Source organism: Balaenoptera physalus (assembly GCF_965194825.1).
Source record: "Balaenoptera physalus genome assembly, chromosome: 17".
Taxonomy (NCBI): Eukaryota; Metazoa; Chordata; class Mammalia; order Artiodactyla; family Balaenopteridae; genus Balaenoptera; species Balaenoptera physalus.
Window position 1 is genome coordinate 52,556,665 of NC_138895.1, and position 18,427 is coordinate 52,575,091.

The following is an 18,427-nucleotide window of genomic DNA, read 5'->3' on the forward strand; positions in this document are numbered from 1 at the left end:
TGATAAACTTATTTTTCTCTCTCTGGTTTTTGAATGAACTAAATTTCCCTTGACTAAGTAAGGTAAAGACTCTAATAAACTTGGATTATTCTCTATCTCTTCTGCTTATCTTTTCCTCACCTTTCCCTTGTGGCAAATGACAGGACTCTTTTCTATCTCCTCTTCACTTTAGTGTTATATGATGCTAATCAGAAAGATAGTGAAGTAATTAGGGATGCAGTACCATCAGTACACAGCTGATAGTAAGCTTTGCATCTCCTTTCATCAGATCTAAGATGCGGTTTCTTGAATTTCACAGTGTCTGGCGGAGTAAAGGACATGGACGAAAGCAGTTGGATCAGGCACCATCTTGATAAGACCAAAGCAATCCTCATAGGCAGAGGGAGACATTTGCAGTATACAGCAGTCAGTTTACATTGCAAAAGATAAACCCACCCGTTGTGGGTTTGAAAGACACAGTATTGTGGGAAATCTTGTATTGCAGGCTATTCCTACGTGATTAGATTTTGGCCAGATTTCTACAATCCCTTCCTACATGTTCTCAAATAAAAACCATTATGTTTTCTTCTAGTTGGGAAGCCTCCTTTGACTTTATCTTCTTGCACTGTATTTCAGCCTATGTTGATGACTTCTATATCAATTATTTATTATGCTTGGCTTACAAATCCTAGGCAGTTGATTCATTTTGCCATGATTCTTTGTTAAGAGATGGGCTCCGTTTTCCTGGTATTCCTTTTAGCTATTTCTGGATTCCAGCTGGGGTAAAAATCTTGTCCTAGGGGAGAATATAATTTAATTAGAGTGATTTACTTTTTAAAAATTTACTCTTTTGTAATGGAGAACTCACTAACTCTATTTCAACCAAATTTATTAAATGTCTACCATATAGTGTGGTAATTACAGGATGGTTATGACATAGACCTTTCCTCTGGGAAATACTGTTTGAATTTTATAGAAATTTCTATACCCATTATGTATTGTACACCTGAGCCTAATTCATATTACACTAAATATAGCATGACCATAAAATTTGAGGTGCAAACTGGGATATTTTGAAAAGAGTTGCAACTAATAATTACACCTGATCACCAGATTAAACAAGGACTGTCCTGGGCAAACTGGGATAATGTTGGGCAAACTGGGATAATGTCAGGCAAACTGGAACATTAACAAAACATTTGTTTCTGTTATAATGTTTTTTTTGCATTTTAAGTATTATAGTTATTAGGGAGCAGGTTGGGTTAAATATAACTATTTTATGATGCCTATTACATGCCAGACACTACAGTAAAGTATACTCAGACTTTAGTCAGGGAAACAGAATATATACATATAGCTATATTAAACAATTGTGTATAGTGGCATGAATACTGGATAGAAAGTCAGGATACCTAGATTGAAAATTTGCCTTGAAATTCAATCTCTTCCTTTGGTTGAATCACTAAACCTCTCAGCCTGTCTTCTTACTTATAAAATAGAATGATACTTATTCTTTGTAGGATGGTGTGAGAAGGTGGTAAAAAATGTGAAAGCAGCTAACATACTATCTATCCAACAAATAATGAATGCTTGACAATGAATGTCGACTTTGTTGATTTTCTAGTTTAATGAAAGGCAGCTAGAGTGGAAGTTAGAGACTCTTATTTTCTTTCTAAAAACTTTTATTACAAAGAATTTTTTACTATCTTCCACGGCCAATTTTGCCCCATGCACACCCCCATCCATATTATTTTGAAGCAAACTCAGATATCACATAATTTCATCGATAGGTATTTTAGTATGTATCACTAAGGATTCTTTACTTTTTTTAAACATCATCACAATATCATTATTAACCAAAGAAAGCAACAATAATTCCCCATTATCATCAGGTACCTAGTTACTGTCCAAATTTTCAGTTCTCTTATAAAAGTTTTTTCACTCTTTTTTTTCTTTTTTTAAAATCAAGGTCCAAATGAGGTCCACAAATCCTTGCACTTTGTTGATGTCTTTTAAGTTCCATTTAAAATATAGATGCCCCCTCCATCTCTTTTTAATTTTTTTTCCTTGCAATATATTTGCTGAAAAAACTGGGTTTTAGGGAATTCCCTGGTGGTCCAGTGGTTAGGACTCTGCACTTCCACTGCTGGGGGGCCCAGGTTTGATTCCCTGGTTGGGGAACTAGGATCCCGCAGGTCGCGCAGCACGGCAAAAAAAAAAAAAGAAAAAAGAAAAAAAACAACAGTTGGGTTTTGCCCTGTAAAATACTCTATAGAGTGTTCCACAGATTGCAATCCCATGGTGCAGTTTAATCATGGAATAAATTTTATTTGATATTAATACAAGTCTTGTTCAAGTAAGCTCTGTCATTAACATGCACATTTGTATGTCTTGTATGGTGTCTCATATATTGGGTCTACTTGCAATTTTCAAAGATTCCTATGGTGTTCCTACAATGTGCCTGAGTGGGATAGAAGCACTGTGTTTAAGAGAGCAGAGACTAGAATTGAGACACTTCATTGTGAATTCTGGTTCCACCACTCACTAGTTGTCTGAAGTAAGCCTCCCTTTTTAGGTTTCTAAAATGGGGTTAATATCTCAGTGGGTCATTGTTAGGATTAGGTAAGTGAAGCGCTTAGCATGCTATCTGACACACAGGATGGCTCTTAAGTGTTATAAATATTTTTTACAATGAGGATAGTAAAATTTGGCCTTGTGTTTACAATGAAGTTGGGGAGATGGAACAGATACAAAAAATTAAATAAGTATAAATAAATGTAGTCAAAGTGATCATGGAAACTGAGACTTAAAATGGAACTTGATGGAGGAATAGCTCTGAGAAGAGAGTTTTATTATATACCTGCTACTCTGCATGATGCTGTAAGCCCAGTTGTTCAGTCCTCACAACCACACTATGAGGGAACATTTCTTACCAGGTCATGTGTGAGAAGTCTGAGGCTCCAGGAGGTCACTATCTTGTTCCAGGTCACCAGTTAGTGGGGGACCATGGTGTCGTTTAATATGTTCCTCTGTTCTCAGTATTTCCTGTAAATTGGTAGGTGGATCTAGAAGATGTTGTAAATTCAGGTTTGATTTTTTTTTTTTTTGGCCAGACAACTTCACAGGTTGTATAGTTTTTCCATCAGGAAGCACATAATGCCTGGTTGATTATCTTTTATTATGTTAGCAGCTGTTGCTATTTAATTGATATTTAATGCCTAGATCTATTTTTTCATTAAGGGTTTTATATTTATTTCTGATCTTATAAAATTCACTTGTTTTTGTTACTTCTGAAAATGGTCAGAGTTGTAAGTAAGATGAAGATATAATTAAGAAAATATTTACATCAGTTACACCTATATGTCCCAACCTCCAATACTGTCCTATTTCACTTTAAAGATGTGCTCATTGATTGCTAGGAGGGAATAAAAATAGAAATAACTTTATAATGCTATAAGTGAAAGATGATTAGAATATGATTTTCCCAGACCTTTTTAATATAAATGGCTCTATGGATTTTATGACATAATAATTAAGTAATAACCTCCTATATTGCTAGATACACAAAAAGTAATTAATAAAGCTTATCTACACTAACATCCTCGAAATTTTTCATTACTTCTTGGCTTCAAATACCAATAATTAAACTGTACTAATCTCTAGCTTCTTTTCTAGGAACAAACAATGTATTCTTTCTCTGATGCTGTGCTCTTTTTTTAATCACCAATTTAATATTCTTATTTTTATTTAAAATTACAGTATGGTCCTATAGTCACAGTTAAGCACTTTGAGTTACTTTTCCCATAATGCTGATTAACTTTTGATGAACCAGTCATATCCTTCCACCCAGTTCCTGGTCAAGAAATAACATGTTGTCATCTGACAACTGGCAAAGATTGACAGTCAGCTGTGGCCACTGCACTGACTGACTCACCCAGGGATTTAAACCATGACCTTGGCCTCATTATCATGCTGTTATAATCTACTGAGCAAAATAGCCAGAAAAATAAATTCTGAAGACAGGAAGTAAAAAATTCTGCTATTTGTATCTCCAAACCTAAACCACCACACATCTGTGTCCTTTCAGCAATTCTCTTAGCAGGTGTTTTGGAAATGGATGAGGAATTGAAGGCAGAATATTCTCCTGAAAATCAAAGCTGATCATGTCAGTTCTCTGGCTAAAGAAACCTCCACTGCCTGCCTAATGCCTATAGGACAAGTTCAAATTCTTCAGCAGAGCATATAAGGTTGTAGCATAATCTTGCCACAGCCTATTTTCCTAGCTTTATCTCTTGCTGCAACTCCCTGCTTCCCTGTCTTCATACTCCAGTAACAGTGATTTTTCTCATTGTTTTGTGACTGCTCATGTAATTGTGCATATATTTATCGAGTCTTTGTAATATATGAGACAGTTTGATAGGCCCTAGGGAAACTGGAGTGAAAGTCATATTCCTTGCCCTTAAAGAATTCATGGTCTAGTTGAGGAGGCAGACAGGGAAATAAATGGCACCAACAGTGTGTGACAAGTGCTATCTGTGAGCAGGGTATGTGCAGTGCTAAGAGATCCTGGGGCAAACAGGAGGAAGGAGGAAAAAAGGGAGGCATGAGCACATGGTGGAGAAGACAAAGAAGTTAACTGACAGAGAGGGAGGTTATGGGAGAGGGAGTAGAAAGGGTGGTCCAAGTTGAGGGAATAGAAAGTCCCAAAGACGAGAAACTGCATATTCAGTAAAGTGCAAGTCAGTTGTCACGGCTGAAGAGGGGTGCGTGTTCGTAGGCTGGGTTGGAGATAAGGCTACAGAGGTAGGCAGTAGCTGAATCCTAAAGGAACCTCTATTTTTACCTTGACAAAGAGTTTAGATCTTACTTCTCTGCACCTGTGTTTCCCTCTTTCGAGGCTGCTTTTTCCTTTTCGCCCACCCAACTTAAACCAGTCATGGCAAATTCTCTCCCCAGAAATTCATTCAACAAGTATTTGTTGGAATACTTACTATATGCCGTGTATTGTTCTAGGTGCTTGGGATACATGAGTAAAAATCCTACTCTGTCCCTGTGCTTATATTCTAGTGGGGGAAGTTAAAGGTTAATGATAAACGTAATAAGCTGGGATATTATTCAACTTAGAGTAAAAGTAAAGTTGGAGAGTGGCAAGTGTTATGGAAAAAAGAAAAAGTAGGGTAAGGTAAAGGAGACTGGAGTGACCGGGGAGCAGGTGGGGCAGGCTAGAGTATTAAATAGGATGGATAACTAAGCAGAAATATGCAGGAGAAGAGGAGTCAGCCAAGTGGATATCTTGGTGAATAGTGTTTTGGGCAGAAGGAACAGCTAGAGGAAAGCCTGCACGGGAGTAGTAGATGAGGTCAGAGAGGTTCCGTGGGACTTGCAGGCCATTTAAGGAGTTTAGTTCTGACCCAGTCAAGTGGGGAGCCACCACAGGATTTTGATCAGTGTAGTGACATGGTCTGACTAATGTCTTAGGAGGCTTTCTCTTTATGCTGTGTTGAGAAAAGACTGTAAAGCCACAAGGATAGAAGCAGGGAGATCTATTAGGAGAAACTGAGATGATTCCAAGCATTGTGAGGCAGCCAGATCTCTTAGCAGAGTACTGAGTCCTCAGTAAATTCTAGTGATTATTTCAGTTTATGATTTTAGTTTAGATATGCCTCCTATAAATTATTTAGTAGATTACAAGTAATTAGCCCTTACTCACATGTAAAAATGAAAGTCCACAGGCTTACAGTCTTCACAAACTTATGCTTCTATAGGAACTGAAGAAAGGACTTGCATTTTGGAGTTAGTTTGTGGCCTGTCAAAAAGACCTTGAGAACTCAATGAAGGATGAAGATGAAGATGGCTAGTTACTTCTAAAGGTAAATAAGAACATTGCACTTTCAACTCAACTTCAAATGTGTTCATATATTTGAGGGACATGCCCAAGTAAAACATAATGCCATACAAGATATAATGAGATGTGATAAAACATTTTAGTAAAATACTAAACTGGAACAGAGAAAACAAAGCACTTCTAAGATCCATATTGTAGTAAAATCAAAAGATAGAGACCTTTGGAAGGTATTTTAGTTCTCAGCAGAGCAATCTTACTTTAAATTGGGCCTACTACTTTGAAAAGTAGCCCATTTGAAATTCTATGGGATTCTATCTATATGTTATATAAATACTGTGACAAATTTTTATTTTGAAAAGGTGTACGAGTCAGGGTGGAAGGTGATTTTAAGATGCTTCCACTGCTAAGGATTCCCTTTAATAGGAAAAACACATGTAGTTGTTTGTAGTAAAGAAATGTAAAAAGGAAACACTTCTGCTTTATTCAATCCTGTAAGAAGTCAGGTGTCCCAGTGATACCAGCTCATGCACACTGAGTTTTATATGCTGGCACTGTCTCCAGGCAGGTAAGAGGCAGCGGGGGTTCTGAGAGACAGCTGCAGGCACCCAGCGTGCTTTGTGTCTGGTAGAAAACAGTCCCTGGCCCAGGGTGTGACTCTACTGTAAAGGAAGCCAAAATTGTCCAATTTGGACAACCTCTTTTAGGTTCACATTTTATGTACTCAAAATCAGTATGCTATTTTAGCCTCAGGGTAGTCTGTTTCTGCTTGGGTTGATAGCTGGCTGGGGAGTGGAGGTGGTGTTACTTCAAACCTGGCTCAGAAACAGTTGAGTAAGGTAGAGTGTTCCACCCATCCTTCTTGTTTTTACTTCTGTTCTCCTTTCTTTTAAAGGAGCTTTTAGTGTATTTTAGTGGCAGTGAGGGTTTCCAAGGCAAAGGTCACAGATATATGTATTTACTGGTACCTGTCATTGCATATGAGTGGAAAGGAAAGTGTGGATGTTATTTAAAAACTCAACATTTAAATCTTAGGTAAAAAAAAAAATCAAAAAATCAGTCTCTCTAGATGTGATCTCTTTGTTTTCCACTTCCCAGTTCCTCCTCCATTATCTTTTATTGTAATGCACATAGTGTAATTCCCAACCTTTACTATATATTAGTCACTTGGGGAATTTTCAAAATATACCCATGACCAGGGTCCTAACCCCAGAGCCTGATTCATTTGCTCTAGGGTTACATTCAGGTGGTATTTGAAAAAAATGACCCAGGTAATTTTAATGTGCAGCCAGCGTTTAAAACCACTATGGTTTCAAAACAGGAGTAAAAGTATCTAGGTTCTAGTTGCAGTGCTGCCATTTACTAGCTGGCTGATCTTGGTGTTCTATTTCCCATAGGATAATGAGGTTGGATTAGGGATATATAAAAATTCTCTAACTCTACAACAAAATTACATAAATTGGGATTCATATGATCTCATCAAACTAGCTCCAAAGAGATGAAAACGGAATTAGAGTGTGAGAGTTTGATTTGAAGTAGGTAATATAAATAAATAAATAAATAAATAAATAAATAAATAAATAAATAAATAAAAGCACTTAAGTAAACTTTTCCCTCTTCCCAATTACAAGGGGTGGGAGAAAAGAAACATAAGACATTAATGCTTAGAAATCACAAGAGACTTCTAGGGCTGCTGTGTCTATCCCCAGCTCTCTTAGGTTGGGAGCTAGTCAGGTGGTACCTGGGGGACAGGGGGAGGAGAGAGTTTGCTACACACCAAGAAGATACATATAATACAAACCCCAAAGGGCTTACAGTACTCATCAGAGCATAATCTGGCCTGGTACTAAACAGAGCTAGCGTGGAACGTGGGTTAGGGGTGTGTACATATACGTAGACACACACCCGCGCACGCGCACACACCCCCAACTCTGTCATCCACCGTGCTTGCCGAGAGCAGGCAGAAGGGCTGATCCCTGGCAACGCGTCCCCAGGCCTCAACCCCACCCCTCTCCACCAGCTCCCTGTCCCGCCCGCACCCAGAAGGTTGTGGGCTGGGCCCAGCCCCACCAATAACAGAAGGCAGCGGCAGCCACGGCCATCCTCCAGGAGCGGGTTTTCTGTCCACTCTGAACCTCTTTCATCTTACCCGTCCCTGTGCTCGGAAAACCAGACCCTGACACTAACCCCATCCCCTGGCTTCCCTGCCAGTTCTCTCTAGACTAGGCCCTCCAAAAAGGACCAAACAGAACCGAAGCCCTTGGCCCAGCAGAGGCTCATCCTCGCCCTCCGGTTGATCCTTAGTCCTTTCGCGCTCCCACTCGCAGCCTCTTGTCTCGTCCTCATCCTCACACCTGTCCCAGACAAACGCTATCTTCCCCAATCTCACCTCCCCGCTTCTCCAGGCTCTTCTATGCCCTCGGCTCAGTAGCTCTCCGAGCATTCTTTGCCATGGGGACCCCACGCCACGCTTACACTCCCCCTCCTTCCAGGACCCCTCCCATGACATCTCGAGAGTCCCTCCACGCGCTCACACTCTTTCACCGGCAGCCAGACACCATGCCCGCCCCCCGCCCTCCCGTTCCAAAACCCTGGGAGCCCTCACTCCCGGATCACACCCGATCTCCGGACGCGACACGCCCCGCCGCCTGTGCCCACACTCCTAGTCCTCCTAGTCTTCTGCCTCTCCGGCTGACCCACAGGGCGCCCCCATCCACCTCGGCTCTCGCTCTTTCCTCTCTCCAGACGCAGCCTCGCACGCTCACATTCGCCACGCCCCCGCCCTTGAAACTCCCGCTCCCCGCCTCCGCCCGGCTCGCACTCTTAGCCTCACCACATCCCCCCGCCCGCCCCCAGTCCACAGATCGCGTTCGGGAGGGGTGGCCGCCGCCCGCTGGGCGTCCGCGGTGCCCGGGCCTCAGCGGCCGGGAGGTGACGCGGCCCCGCGGGAGGAGCCCGGGAGGCGGAGGGGCGGAGGAGGCGCGGCGGCGGCACCGAGCGGCGGCGGCGGCAGCAGCGGCGTAGGGAGCGGGCCCACCGCACCCACTCTACGGACCCAAGGGGCGGCGGCGGCGGCGGCGGCTGAGGGACCCTGGGCGGGCGCGTGATGAGGAAGGACCGGCGCCCGACCCTGCTGCGCGTCGGAGCTCGCTTGGATGCGGGCGTTGGCAGCCGCGTAGCCCCGGCCCCGGGACTCTCCGCCGCTAGCCCTTGTCATCCCTTCTCCGCTTTCGCTTCCCCGCTCTAGCCCGGAGGGGTCTCTGGCGGCCGTCCCCTGCCCCGCGGCCCTCTCCTCGCGTCGTGGCTAGAGGGGGGTCCTCCCTCCGCGGCGCCGGGAGCCCTGTGACGCGTCAGCCGGCCGGACGGCTCAGCTGCTTCTCTGGGAAATTAGCCCCTGCTTCCTCCCTCCCCCCTCTGCGCCCCTCCGGCTCGCGGGACGCTGCCTCTGGGCGCTCGGAGCGAGTTCCCCGGACTCCCCCGGCGGGCTGGGTCGCAGCCTCCTCCTTCTCCTCCGAGCGGTGCGCGTACCCCCCCGCCCCCGCCGCGGCCGGACACACTCGCGCCCCGGCCGGCGCGCCGCCCTCCTGCCCGCTCCCTCCAGTCACCCCACCCTTAGTCGTCCCCGCCACCTTACTCCACCACCCTCCCCCGCCGCTCCGCTCACTCCGCGTCCCGGCCCGGCCTCCCGCTCCTCTCTCCCTCCAACCGCTCACTTGCCAGCCCTTCGCCCCCGGGAAGAAGAAACATTTCTCGGAGCGCACTCATTAGCTCTCCCTTCCCCCGCGCTCGCCCTCCCCTCCCCCCGCTCTTTCTATCTTGGAGGAGGGGGGCTGTCGCCTGGGATTAAAGGCCATTGATTTGTATGTATTTGTCCCAGCGCCGGAGGCTGCCCCAGCCGCCCGCGCGGGTGCCGCCGCCGCCGCCGCCAGTGGAGTTGACTCCCTGCTTCCCTAGGGTGGTTACACTCCACCAAATATGTCGGCTCCTGTCGGGCCGCGGGGCCGCCCGGCTCCCACCCCGGCGGCCTCTCAGCCGCCTCTGCAGCCCGAGATGCCCGACCTCAGCCACCTCACGGAGGAGGAGAGGAAAATCATCCTGGCCGTCATGGATCGGCAGAAGAAAGAAGAGGAGAAGGAGCAGTCGGTGCTCAAGTAAGGACCTGGCTCCATCTTCCCGCCTCCCTCCCTGCCCTCCGCCCCCTCGGTCGCTGCCCTGCGGCCGCCTGCGCGCCCCGGATCGCCGCCCTCCCTCCCGCCGGCGGCGCCCGGGCCACGAGGGTTGCGGCCGGCGGCGGCCGCCGGCGCTGCTTTCTGGTTGTCAGAGCGCGGGGGTGTGTGTCGGGGAGGGAGGGCGCCGAGGCCGGCTGAGGTGAGGGTCGCGAGCCTTTGGGCGTTGTAATTTTCCCGGGCGTCCCTCTGGCTTTCCCCGCGGGCCAGTTCGGCTCCGTGGCTCCGGGCGGGGCTGGGGCTGAACCCAGGCTCCGCGCATCCCTTCTCCCTTCCCGCCGCCCCCGCGCGGAGGCAGTGACTGGGGCAAGGAATCCAATATGGCCGTGCACAGGTGCTCCCCGGCCGGGACCCGGGCAAAGGCGCGCCGGCCGGGGATGAGGGCGCCGCCGGGGGCGCCTCGTCGCCGCCTCCGCAGGGCGGCTCGGAGAGCAGAGCTGCCCACTGTCGTCGCGGGCAGGAGGGAGGCTGTGCGGGCGAGGGGCCTAAGCTCTGTTGCGTTTCGGGTGGGTGTGCGACCGCCGCCATCTTCCACCCCCTCCCCCTCGGCGGGTTCTAACACCCTGCACTCTGCTGCTCTTCCTGTTTGCAACTAGTAAATCTGTTTAATCCTGAAGAGACTCTGAAGAGACTCCAGTTCCTCCCATTACTGCGCTTTGGGTTGCTTCCTACCTTGTGAAGTTCTACTATTCGTGCTGATAGGCTAGGCAGCCGGGATCTTGCCGAGGGTGGGACGGTGAAAGCAGCACCCAGGCACACGCACAGTTCAGCGCTAGGCTGTGTAACTTCAGCACCAGGGAACTGTCCGGACAGATAGCTGTAGCTTTGAGACTCCTTTTCTTGTTAGTCTAGCAAAGAGATTTGTTTCTGCAGGTTTGCTTTTAAATGTTTTACGGTTATTTGATTTCTCAGTTACTACGTGAGAGTGCGCAGAAGATGTGTAACCCTTCTGATGTTTTTCCAACTCAACTCTTTCATTTTTGTTTGAAATGCATTATTCATTAAGAGATTAATTTGTACAGTTTATATGCCAAAGGTGCGACAGTTATTTTCTGTGTTATCAAATATACTTCTCCCATATTCTCCACAGAAACACATAGTTGAAAGTGTAAGAGTTCCTCTAGGAGGGAACTAACATACTGACCTCTGATCATTAACTTTTGAAAACAGGTTGTTGCATTCAGTATTCTTTAGCACTTACAAAGAAACAATTCTCTGTCTATGCATACATATTTGCATATTTTAATGAAAAATACTCCTTTAAATAATATAATAACAAATGTATCAAATATATTTACATGTCCAAGAAAAATACTAGTTCTCAAAAATATTGAAGCACTAAGAGAGCAAATGTGCTCCTAACATATTAACTGAAATAAAGAAGAATCGCTTCTTCGAAACTGATTTCTGGGTTTGAATACTTGTTTGGGAGTGTGATTTATTAGTAGGCTCGGGAAATGAAACAGGTTAAGAGATTTGAGTAGCTTATTTCAACTAATAAAGAATAAAACATTATTTTTAAAAGTTTTTTGAGCATACTTCTAATTTTGCTCAACTTTACTATATATACTAACAATGCCAGGCTTTTTGATGACTTAGATTTGATATTTAGATATAGGAATCTGTATTTTTCACTATAATTGCTACAAAATAAGTATTTTCAAAATGATGCTCAAATTAAATGTGGTTTTATTTCTTTGACTCACATATTTAGATGTAGAATGTGTTTTTATTTTTTTATGGTATGATAAATCATGGTACTTACTGGCTAGTTCACTACAGTTCCAAATCTATTTATTGTTCTAATATATAGAAATTTAAATGAAGTTTTGAGTACTGAATTAAGAATTACTCAAAATGAACTATATGTTATATAGTATGAAAGGGTTTTCCAGGTAGGTACATGTGAATATATTACATTTCTATGTAAACCTACATACTGTGCAAATCATATAAAGTTTGTGCATTCATATTTGCATAGTTTAGGTAGAAACAAGCATTCTCTACACATATAGTTATACAGTATATGAAATTACATTGATGAAAAATCTGTTCACATTTATTTAAAATATCTATTTGCATTTTTACCTAACTGAGACTTGGAAGGAGTCATACCTCAAAATGATCTACATGGTTTCAGAATTATTTTTGTATTCATTTTAACAAGAAGCTATTTGGAGGTTAAAGCATAATATATTTGAAGCTTTAATTTTTAATGTTCTTTAAAAATATTTTTGGCTTTTGTAATAAAATAAGAGTTGGCAAAGAAAATGAGGAAAAGAATAGACTTTATAATAGAATGATAATAATGGAAGACAAATTGTTTTGAAGAATTTGACAATTTACTAAGTAATATATTTTCAATGTTGGGTATTAAGTTACAAATGCTATTTATAAGAAAAAAATAATACTAATATTCTTCAATGATTACTATTTCCCATTAAGTTCTGGGGCCATTTATCTGGTCATGACCACACTTTGTTTCTCTTTAGTGATGTCCATTTAATTGCATGTTAACATTTATTCTGAGAAGGTCGTGGGCAGAGAGAAATAAACTGAAATTCAAATTCATGTCTGCTGCCTTTTAACAACTAGGTTAAAAAATAAGTTTGCTGTGTGAAAAATTGAAACTGTTGCATGAAAATATTTTTGCATGATCTGTGAGTTTCAATATTCATGTTAAGTATTCATACAAAGTGGAGTGTGCATACCCAAGGGCATCATAAGATGATGTATTGGATTACAGGAAGAAAATAATTAAAACATATTTACATTTCTACTTGAAAAAGAAAGAAATTAAGCTTTACTAATACTTAATATATAGATTGACTGTGTGAAGATGCATATAATTTATAAATAAATGTACATATTTTAAGAAGTTCGTGCCTGAGATATTTTTAGTGAGAGAGGTGAGCGATCAAACCTGATTGAGACCACTACAGTAATCTCTCTTCTAAGGAGCCTGAATAATTAAAAACTATATTTATTTAATCATTAGCAATTTCTTCAAAGTCTAGCTGAATATCCACATACTCTGGAAGTCTTTGGTCACCATCACATACATAATACCATTTTAAGTGTGAGTGAGATATTAGGCCTTTGGAAGCATTTTTATATCTCAGTAGATCCCTCAGTAGATCAATAATTACTTTTTTTATCCTTATGTAAATTCCTTTAACAGTTTTAGTTTGGATAATGCAATCTATCAGTAAAATCTGTAATGTCCTTTTATTGATTAAAGTTTTTAAACCTTGTCTTTCAAGACTAAACTTCTTGAGGGCAAGAATAAAAACGTACCCTTCTTTGGAGTTTGTGTTTTGCAGCATCCTTAACACCTGCACGTGGTAGGTACCTAGTAAGCGATGTTGATTTAAATTGTAGTAATGTTCATTAACAAGTAGTTTACCAAACTTGTTGGGAAAATGAAATTTTTGGGACAAAAGTACATAATTTATTACAAGTTTATATTTTCCAGTGAGTTTTTGTTGTTGTTTTTGGTGTGATATTGTGAAAAAAATGTATGAGGAAAGCAAACCTACTGAAAAAGAAAAGTATTCATTCAGTAAATACTTACTGAGTTTTTACTGTCTGCATATCATAGTCTTTCAGATGTTTTTGCAACAAATTAGAAATTATGTGTTTCTTGATGTGTAAATTATCTTTTCATTCTCAGTTTAGACTTTCTGTTAATGTCAAAGGGATAATTTGCTCCCCCAATAAAAGAAGATGATAAGTAAAAATTTCCATGATAGATCAAGGTAATAATTTAGCTTATATTTAAAACATAGGTAAGAAGTTCTAATTTTTTTTAATAATTCAATTTTAAAAGTACTTTCCAAAGTCAATTTATAAACTCCTTTATTTAATAGGTAACACATACATAATGTACAAAATTTCTTAGCTACCTATTTCCCCTAGCCAGAGGCAACTGCTGTTGCCAGCATATTGTATACTCTTTCAGAAATATTCTATGCATGAGTGTAGATATGTGTGTATATCAAATATTGTGTGTCTGTATATGTAGGTATGTGTGTGCACAGACGTATGGGTTTATATTTGTAAACATAAAGAAACACAAATGTGTCCTGCAGTTTACTTTTTAGGAGATCAGTTCCATACCTGTGAATATATGTGCCTTATTCATTTTAATGACTGTGTAATATCCCATTTTATGAATGTTCTGTAACTTCTTTAACTAGTGTCATATTCTTGGGTATTTAAGTTATTTCTAATTATTTTGCCATTAGAAATAATGCTGTGATAAATATCTTTGTATATATGTCATTTCCCACATGTGTGAATATGTCTCTGGAATAAATTCCTAGAAATGGGATTGTTTGGTCAAAAGGTCATAAAATATAACTTTTATATTTTTTATAACTTATATAAAATAAAAAATTTAAATTTTAATAAATATTAAAAAAATAATAAATATTAAATTTCATAAAGGAAGTATGCATAAGTGACATATACTAGGGAGATTTTCACACATCCTTGTTAACTCAGTATGTGATAGTCTTTGCCAATATTTTGGTGAAAAATATGCCATTCTAGATTTCATTGCAGTTTTCTTACTATCAGGGAGGTTGCGAGCCATTTACATTTGTTTAGAGCCTTTTGTATTTCTTTTTCTGTTTGTCACTTTTAGTGATTTGTTGAATCTCTTTATTTGTCACCTGTTTTATGACCTTGTTTATACCTTTTTTTACTAGTCAGCGTTTTTAAAAATGTATTTAAATTTATTACTTTTTGTTTTATGGCTTTCGGGTTTTGTGATATGCTTAGAATGGTCTTCCTCATTCTAATATTTAAAATACTACCATATTTTTTCTTATAGCTAAATGAAATTTTAAGAGTGTGGCATGTCAGATAAATGATGTAACAATCATGAACACGTAAATAAAAGTCGTTATTGTACATGTAAATAACCATGGTCATTGCCAAAACTTGAAACTCTATAGCTTTTAAGGATTCAAAATGCATTCTAAAAAATTGATTGGCATTTTATGAGAGAGTACCTAATAAATTCTTTACATATATTCTATATTTTAAAGTAACTAGGACAATTAAATAATATCTTGTTGACAATATATATTGATAAAAAATTGATTGTACAGTGTGATGAAGAGAGAGGTAGTGGAGACAAGTGTGCTGGGCCAGATGGATTTCGACTTGAAACTTTATTTTACTAATTAATAACTGTAAGTTCTTACTTACATTATTAAACTCTCTGAGCCCGTGTTAATCTGTATTATCTGAGTAATAACATCTACCTTGAAGGATTGTTGTAATCAATATAGACTATTTAAGTGTCCTGGCACAAATAGGTGTGAAATAAATAGTTGTTATTAACTGATTATAGACAAGAGTCTCTAAACCTTAATATTATAGCATTCCTGGGTGAAATTTGTCCCCCCTCCCCCTTTTTTTGAGAGATTCTTTTCCTTGTCTACTGGGAAGTCAAAATATGCCTGGAGGACTTTTAGGTGACTTCATTATTTGTCTAGAAGGCTAAGAATGAGGAGAGGGAAGGTGATGAATTGGAAGCAGTTTCCTCAGCAAAAACCATTAATAAGGAGTCTGATAACTAAGGTGTAGCAGTGAAAATAATACTGACACCATGTTATTGGTTACTGGCAAGATACTGATTGTCCTAGGTGAATGTGAGGGAACTAATTTGTGGAAATTACATTGTGATTGTTCTTAGATTTGCCTGGATCAATTTTTCACTCTGTTAGTAAATCAAAAATGTATATTTACTTATTTGTCTTATTCATATTATATATGAGGACTCAGCCTTATCAGGTTAATCTAATTCTGAAGGATGGTTTTTAGAGTTTAGAATGCTCATCTCCTTTCCTTTGCCCCTTAAATACACACAATTTTGTATGCCTGCCTCTTTCTCATCCTTCTGGCCTTAGCTTCAAATTTGTCTCCTTAGAGAGCGCTTTCCTGCCCATGCTTAGAAAGCATGGGCAGGAAAGCTCTTTCTTTTATTCTTCATCACATCTTTAATATTTCCCCAATTATTCTTATCAAAATTTACATTGGAATCTTTGTTTATAATCTGTGTACCCTGCTGGATTATAAACTCCCAGAGAACAGGCACCATGTCTGTCTCGTTTATCATTTCAGCCTCAGCTTCTAATCTAACACAATGCCTTACACATTGTAGCACTCAAAAATATTAGTTGGGTGAATGAATGAAACATTGGGAATTAAATGCTCACTTAGAAATTAAATGTTCATTTAGAAAATAAATGTTCATTTAGATAGTGCTTGCTTTCAAGGTAAAATTCAATAATCTAAAAGAAAAAGGTTTGCTTAGGTAGTAGTGCCCTTGTTTTTGAAATGAAATGTAAGTTTTAAACATACGTCCAGTTTTGCTTATTTTACTGGAAGCAAACTTCCAGTATTTTTGTATGATTGCAGCTTATCTTTCTTTTGGACTAAGAGCATATCTGTTTTGACTAGAAACCAGAAGAATATTGTGATATATCATTTTCCATTTAAGGAATATTGCAAATTAAGGAATATTTTACTTTAAAAATGATTACTTTACTTTTAAAGCATTTGCAAATTTCAGTATGTTTAACAGAGCTGAATGGTAAGGAACACACAGAATGTGTTGGTTAGAAATAATTCATTTCCTCCAGGAGCGGACAATCCAAGGCCAAGCATAATCATATGAACACATAAAGATGTAAAGTGCCATGAAAAAACACTGTAAAGTTGTTTTTAGCACATTATAACCATAGCAAAAAAAATGTTAGATAATCCAGTGAGTAGTTTGTTGTCTCTTTGGTATTGTTGGAGGGTGTCAGACAGTTTATTCTTTTAAAATCTCTAGAAATTTCACTGCTAGTTATTAAAGACAGTAGAGACTAGAGATATCAATACTTTTGTATTCTCTAGTCATGTAAGGAAATGCAGACATCTCTGGGTGTTAAAAACACTTTTAACCATTATCAGCTAATCCTTGAGGAACTCACTGTAAGAACCATGATAAACCACAACTAAACTATTGCATAATAAGTGCTAGGAGACCACTGAGCACAGTATATCGTGGCTATATTCATACAAGAGGAGTGCCTGCTCCAGTCTTGGGGAGATAGCATCTAGGCTGAGTCTCAAAGGATGAGTAGATGTTGGCTGGGCAGAGGAAGATGTTGCGAACAAAAATACCAAAACTCCCACATCTCTCTCCCCCAAAACTTTACCTTTCATTTGTAAAAGAGAGGCAGGGAATGGTGGAGAAACTCACTTGAAGTGGTTCAGAAGGTCTGGAGCACAGGGTTTAAATGGAGGTGAGTTAGTAGAAGAGACTGGAGAGATGGCAAGGTTCAGAGTTGAAAAGATTTTACATGCTATTCTTTGGATTTGGATTTAATCCTGAAGGCAGTAGGGAGTCCAGGAAGGATTTTAAGCACTGGAGCAATATAATCAGACTTTTGTTGTCAAACTACCTCCCCCTACCACTTTTACAAGTATAATGGGTTGATGAGAATATGTAATGCTAGAGACAAGGGTAGTAGTTGGGAGACTCTTACAGTAATCTGGGTGATAAATGATGAAGATATGAAATAAGGCAGTCATGGTGGAGGTGGAGAGGCAGGACAGATTTTGAAAAATTTAGGAGCCAAATGGCCACGACTTGACAGCTGTGTGTAAAGGGTGAAGTAAGCTCTTACGATGCCTGACTTGCTCAACTGACTGCTGTATACATAATATCTATTTGTCTTTGTCTGCTTATGTCACTGATGGTCAGCTCTCTGAACCCATCTAGTTTCAGGACCAGTGTTCTCTTGAGAGGTTGGTGGAGAAGTGGCTTCTTTTATTGTTTTAGTTATTCTAAAGAGTTTATAACATGAATATGAGTACTAGAAGTGACTACAACTTGGGATGTAGTGGGGGTAGGATGGGAAATAATAGAGCAGTAATAAAAAGGGAAAAAGGAAAGAAGGCAAAGAAAAAGGGGAGAACAAGGTCAGGACTATTTGAATCCATTCCTAATAGGAAGGAACCCTAATAAATACCTTTGCTTATAATACTTTTTCCTGCTGGATATATTAACGCCATGTAATCTTTTCCAGGTCTGTCTTCCTTTTATTGAACTTTCCTTGCTCCCATTGACAATTTAGTCTCAGTGAATTTCTCACCAACTGGTTTTGTTTCATTCTTTGGGTGTTTAAAACTATTATGCAGTCTTTGTTGTATATGTTAGATTTAATTAGGACAAACTTCCTTTTTTTGTATATCTTCCTATATACCTTCCTAATTTCCTTCTGAGGAAATTTTGGAAATGCGAGTGTATTTTAGGAAAATATAGAGAGGAGATTAGCTGTGGAAATGACATGTTGCAGTTGATGAAGATTCTTTT

At 40.4% G+C, this 18,427-nt stretch overlaps 1 protein-coding gene and 1 long non-coding RNA gene across 23 annotated transcripts in view; one reads left to right on the forward strand and one right to left on the reverse strand.

Annotated features, from left to right (window-relative positions):
- LOC309647221 overlaps window positions 1-9,038 on the reverse strand; it is a 46,781-nt gene extending 37,743 nt beyond the window's left edge. Inside the window, exon 1 of the long non-coding RNA XR_014255859.1 lies at window positions 8,655-9,038. This is a non-coding gene — a long non-coding RNA (uncharacterized lncRNA). The remainder of the gene's footprint in view (window positions 1-8,654) is intronic.
- A 757-nt stretch (window positions 9,039-9,795) lies between these two features.
- The window catches only part of RIMS2 (regulating synaptic membrane exocytosis 2), a 596,173-nt gene continuing 587,541 nt past the window's right edge, over window positions 9,796-18,427 (forward strand). For all 22 annotated transcript variants that reach the window (XM_082434237.1, XM_082434243.1, XM_082434242.1 and 19 more), the window contains exon 1: window positions 9,796-9,972. In XM_082434237.1, coding sequence (XP_082290363.1) covers window positions 9,797-9,972 — 176 coding nt within the window. In that variant the 5' untranslated portion in view covers window position 9,796. The remainder of the gene's footprint in view (window positions 9,973-18,427) is intronic.